Genomic DNA, 5,291 nt, shown 5'->3' with positions numbered 1-5,291 from the left:
GTTAAACTATCCAATGTGAGTTTGAAACAGCACTTAAATGGATTATCAATCAGGCCAAAGGCCCATCTAGTCCGACACTGTTCTTCCAGTGGCCATTCAGTCTCCAAGGAAGACCCAGAGTCCAGCAGCACTACTGTCCCCACCTGCTGATCCAAACAACTGCTATGCAGTGGCACATGCTACCTCCAATTGTAGAGATGGAACACAGCCAGCAGCCACTGGTAGCCTTGATCCTCACTAAATTTGTCTAACCCCATTTTTAAGCGACCCAAGCTAGCAGGCCTCACTATATCCTGTGTCAGTGAGTTACAGTTTGTGGCACTTTGGGGAGCACACATGCACTAGTCAAAGCCTTAGTAAGCGAAACCATTTTTGTCTGGTGTCTTCAAGAAATTGCAGGAGATGCTGGCTGAATGCAGGGAGGGCAGTCCAGTTGAGTCGCCACAACAGAAAAGGCTTCACTTGTAGTTCTCTCACACACCACCTAACCTCAGAAAGGGGGGTGAGGCTCTCCAGCTGCGGTTCCATCAGCCCAAGCAAAGCATGACCAGTATGCTAGGGTCTACGGTCTCCGAACCATGACCATTTGGGTCCGGCACACTTCCCAGTGGCAGCAGTCGTAAATCATAAGTGGCGCACAGCATCAAAGTGCTTCAGGAGCTCTGACCCAGACAGCAAAGTAACAAATCACAGAAGCAATTAGGTACAGACAGTAAATAGATTTACTGTCAGATTATACAAAGTTTGATTATTACAGCTACTTAGTTTACTTCCACCAGAGCCCCCGGTGAAGTTTTCTCTTAAAAATTTCCAGGCCTTGCTCTCTGCAAAGCCGCCTCTCCCCTCTCTTAGATCTTCTCAGCTCAGGAAATGGACACAGACTAAACACAGTTCACAGTCACTGTAGGAACTTTGGAGGAGTAAAGAACAGTTCCCACAGAAATGTCCTCAAGTAGGAATATCCAGCACTGAGCTGCTTCTGGAATCTTCATGAACTTCTGGAAACGAATTAACACACTCACCCCATCAGAGCAGGTGGGAGCGGTTGCAGCTGTAGATCAACAGTTGGGACCCCACGTTTCCTATCTCCTAGGCAGTTATGGAGACTCAACCTAATGCTGAAATTCGCAGGGGTAATTCTTTAAATAAAAGCTACACACGCACCCAATCCAATCCAATAAGGACTCAGTGGTTCCAGCATTTTGACCGAGAGAGAAAAAACCTTGGCAACTGCCTGGGAGTAGTTGGAGAAGCAAGACAGAGGAAGATACAGATATAAAAAGGTGTCAGTATAAAAACCATATCCTCTGCTGGATGGATCATCTTGTTTCACAGACTAAAAACTGGAGGAGCGATGGGAAAGTGTCTGGATCACCAAAGAAGCACCCCACATTGCATCATTTTGTTGCAGGGCCCACTCTTAGTTGTAACGATGTGTTTCAACTTTTAAAACCCAGCTGCTGCCCATCGGCATTTAAAGACCAGGGTGAAGATGTATTGCGTGATCAGTGACCACAGTTGCAAGTGAGAGCCAGGAATCTGTCTGGATGACCTGGTGAGGAAAAGCGAGGTCCCCTGGCAATGGGGAAAGGCAGTGCTTACCTGCCTCTGGTTGCTAGGCAACATCTAGAAGCAAGTTGGGAAACCTTTTCCTCTCAGATAAAGATCTGGCCGTTTCCCTACTCATACTCTTGGCTCATGTCACAACAAAAAAAACCATCTATCAACCAGCACCACTTGTTGAGAAGGGCGGGTGAACTTTTGCAAAAACTGCTGAAGTATACCAATGCCCCATAACAATAGCAGTCACCCCCATGTCAGACATCTGAAGGCAGCCCTGTTTAATAGTGTTTTATCATGTTTTACATATTCTGTTGGGAGCCACCCAGAGTGGCTGGGGAAACCTAGCCAGATGGGCAGGGTATAAATTATTATTATTATTATTATTATTGACAGCTTGTTAGGCTGGGGCTAATGGAATTTGGCTTCTGGTGACATCACAAGCTAATACTCTTCCTCTTTTAATATGTAACCAATTTCATTATTGTCATGATATTTTTGCAAATGCGGGGCCATTCTGCTCCACCAAAACTCTGAAGTATTTTATTTTTATTTAATTTAACGAAATATATATACTTCTTGACTATAATAACATCTCCAAGGGTTGTAAAAGAAGTATTAAAAATACCCATTTAAAAACTCCACCACCACCACCATGCCTGCATCTCAACTGTCAGGCCGATGGGAATTGATATCCTAGAACATAACCTGAAGGCACAAAGTAAAGTTGAAGTGGAGCAGGTTTGTTCCTGGATGGGAGACTAACTAGGAATCACATGTGTGCTTTCTTGTGTTCCGTCATGGGGAACAGTGGGATAGAAAGGTAATACATAAATAAATCTGCCACAGTCCCTTGGCTGGCTCAAGGCTGAGGGTATTTTGTTGTTGTTTAGTTGTGTCTGACTCTTCATGACCCCATGGACCAGAGCATGCCAGGCACGCCTGTCCTTCACTGCCTCTCGCAGTTTGGCCAAACTCATGTTAGTAGCTTCGAGAACGCTGTCCAACCATCTCATCCTCTGTCACCCCCTTCTCCTTGTGCCCTCCATCTTTCCCAACATCAGGGTCATTTCCAGGGAGTCTTCTCTTCTCATGATGTGGCCAAAATATTGGAAGCCTCAGCTTCAGCATCTGTCCTTCCAGTGAAGACTCAGGGCTGATTTCCTTCAGAATGGACAAAGACAACAGGAAAAGCACCCTAATCAATCCTAGAAAGGGTTAGAAGCCAGGCCAATGGTGTTTATTTATTTATTTATATTTTATATACACATATATAAATCTTAGGGAGCTCTTGTTTTATTTCGTTTTCAAAACCGCTCCATGTTTTGTAGAAAATAGTGTAAAAACCAGGAACAATTTTAAAACTTTTAAGTGAAAACCGAAACAAGAAGGAAAACATACATGCACTCTCGCACAATAATATTAGTAAATCGCCAAAACAGGGAAGAAGAAAGAGGTAGGAGAAACCAATCAATTGTGAAGCAGCCTTTAGAATGTTTTCCTATGAAATGGTATACATGGTATTGCTGTTGAAATCAGTGACTTCAGGATTTCAACAGTGTTGGTGTGTGTGTGTGTGTGAGTGAGTGAGAGAGAGAGAGAGAGAAACTGCAATCTTCATGAATTAAAGGTAATAATAATTGATGTTCCTAGAATTGTAGACCCCCCTGCACTGCAGGAATCTCACCAAAAGAATCCATGACAGATGACCCTCCAACCTCTGCTTAAAAACATCTTCCTGATGTTTAGTCGGAATCTCCTTTCTTGTGAAGCCTTTGGTCCTGGTCCTTCCCTCCAGAGCAAGAAAAAGCAAAGGGCTGTCACATGAAGATGGAGCAAGCTTGTTTTCTTCTGCTCCAGAGGGTAAGATCGAAACAAATGGCTTCAAATTACAAGAAAGGAGATTCCAATTAAACACCAGGAAGAAATTTCTGACGGTAAGAGCTGTGGTGGACTCTCCTTCCTTGGAGGTTTATAAGCAGAGGTTGGATCCGTTTGTCATGGATGCTTTTGCTGAGATTCCTGCATTGCAGGGGGTTGGGCTAGATGACCCTTTGTATTACTTCCAAGTCTACAATTCTAAGATTCTATCATTAATGGCTTCTCCCAAAGGGGGCGTGGCCAGCAAGAGAATTCTGTTGGCACTGCCCACCTCTTCTAGTACCCAATGAGGTGGCTCTTGTCTGAGGGCATCCAGAATTCAGGAACCAGCGCCAGGCTCACAGCTCTTGAGCTATTGCTCCAAATATCTCTGAAAACACAGGCATTGTCTGCAGCTTACAAAAAGGTCTGTGTCTCTCAAAACACAAACACACACACACAATACACAAAAGGCCAGCGCATCTTTGAGAGCCACATTAATTCTCAGAGTATTAACAAGGCCTTTTCCCCCAGATGGGTTTTCTCGTGTCTGTTCAGTATGGCTCTCTGGGTGAAGCTTTCCCCGCAGGTGTGGCACCCGTATGGCTTCTCTCCCGTATGGATCCTCTGGTGCCTGAGCAGCACCTCTTTCTGGTTGAAGCTCTTCCCACACTCGGGACACTCGTATGGCTTCTCTCCTGTGTGGATCTTCTGGTGCCTTACCAGCGAGTCCCTCCGGCAGAACTTCTTCTCGCACTCAGGACACTCGTACGGCTTCTTCCCCGTGTGGATCTTCTCGTGCCTGATCAGGCTCTCCCTCTGGCTGAAGCACTTCCCGCACTGAGGGCACTCGTGCGGCTTCTCCCCTGTGTGCGTCCCTCGGTGCCGGACGAACCCTTCTCGCCCGTTGAAGCTCTGCCCACACTCGGAGCACTGGAACACTTTGGGCCTCGCATGGATCCTCTGGTGTTTCGCCAAGTAATTCTTCTTCTGGAAACGCTTCCCACAGGCGAGGCACTCGTAAGGCATGGCTGCGTTGTGGACACTCTGGTTTGCAACCAGTCCAGATTTGCATCGGTACCATTTCCCACCCTTCGAGTACAGAAATTTATTCACCCGTGCATGTCTCAAGGTTTCCTTCACTGCCCCATGACTTTCTGCCACCTCGTTTAATTCACCCCATTCCTCCGCCGGCTTCTCCCCCCATCGCTCATCAGATTTGCGTCCTTGTTCGTGAATCTCGGCCACCAAAGAAGCCTTTCCTTGGGATATTTCCAGCGACATGCTGTATATTTCATCCGGCTCTCTGGCTCCTTGCAGAGAACTCTCCTTCTTGATTTGAATTTCCTCATCACCTGCAAAGAAAGATAACGGAGACAATAATTCTGTTCAAACTGACAGTCCTTAAAAAAACCCCAAAGCCTTTTTGCTAGGAATAATAGGGACGGAGATCCTGAGAAAAATGACTAATTTATGTACGTGACAACAGCAGCTGGAACTTCATATGAACAGAGGTGGAAAGAGGAAGGATTACCAATGAAGAAGGAATGGCTTACGAAACTGATGGGCTATGTTAAAATGGCAAAATTAACTGCCAGATTAACAGGACATAATGATGTGTTTAAGAAGGATTGGAGACCATTGAAACATTATCTATCAGAGTGTCACCCATACATTGTCTGTCTGGATTTGAAATATAAGCAGTGGATTAATGAAAGAACTAGAATTTAGATAGTAAAAACACGTGTTCAGAAAATGAAGTCAAAAACAAATATCAGGAGACTTCCGGCAAGGCAAGATGGCGATCGGCACGGAGCCGCAGTGCTCTTGAAGGCGATCAGCGCCAACAGAGCCACCCAACCGGTCTCCGT

General features: G+C 45.6%; 1 protein-coding gene across 1 annotated transcript; it reads right to left on the bottom strand.

The window, feature by feature from the left end:
- Positions 1-3,900: 3,900 nt before the first annotated feature.
- Positions 3,901-4,851, bottom strand: LOC117042793 (zinc finger protein interacting with ribonucleoprotein K-like). Its single transcript, XM_033142445.1, has one exon. It carries the CDS (start codon positions 4,702-4,704, stop codon positions 3,925-3,927), a length of 780 nt encoding a protein of 259 aa, XP_032998336.1. The 5' UTR covers positions 4,705-4,851; the 3' UTR covers positions 3,901-3,924.
- Positions 4,852-5,291: the final 440 nt, after the last annotated feature.

The sequence above is a fragment of the Lacerta agilis genome, chromosome 2 (assembly GCF_009819535.1).
Source record: "Lacerta agilis isolate rLacAgi1 chromosome 2, rLacAgi1.pri, whole genome shotgun sequence".
In the NCBI taxonomy this organism is placed as follows: Eukaryota; Metazoa; Chordata; class Lepidosauria; order Squamata; family Lacertidae; genus Lacerta; species Lacerta agilis.
The sequence above is the reverse complement of the archived record's forward strand: the minus strand, read 5'-3'. Positions and strand labels throughout refer to the sequence as shown.

Bases quoted from the DNA above. Each gene is read 5' to 3' on its own strand.
- LOC117042793 (XM_033142445.1), bottom strand. From the start codon at position 4,704: ATGTCGCTGGAAATATCCCAAGGAAAGGCTTCTTTGGTGGCCGAGATT.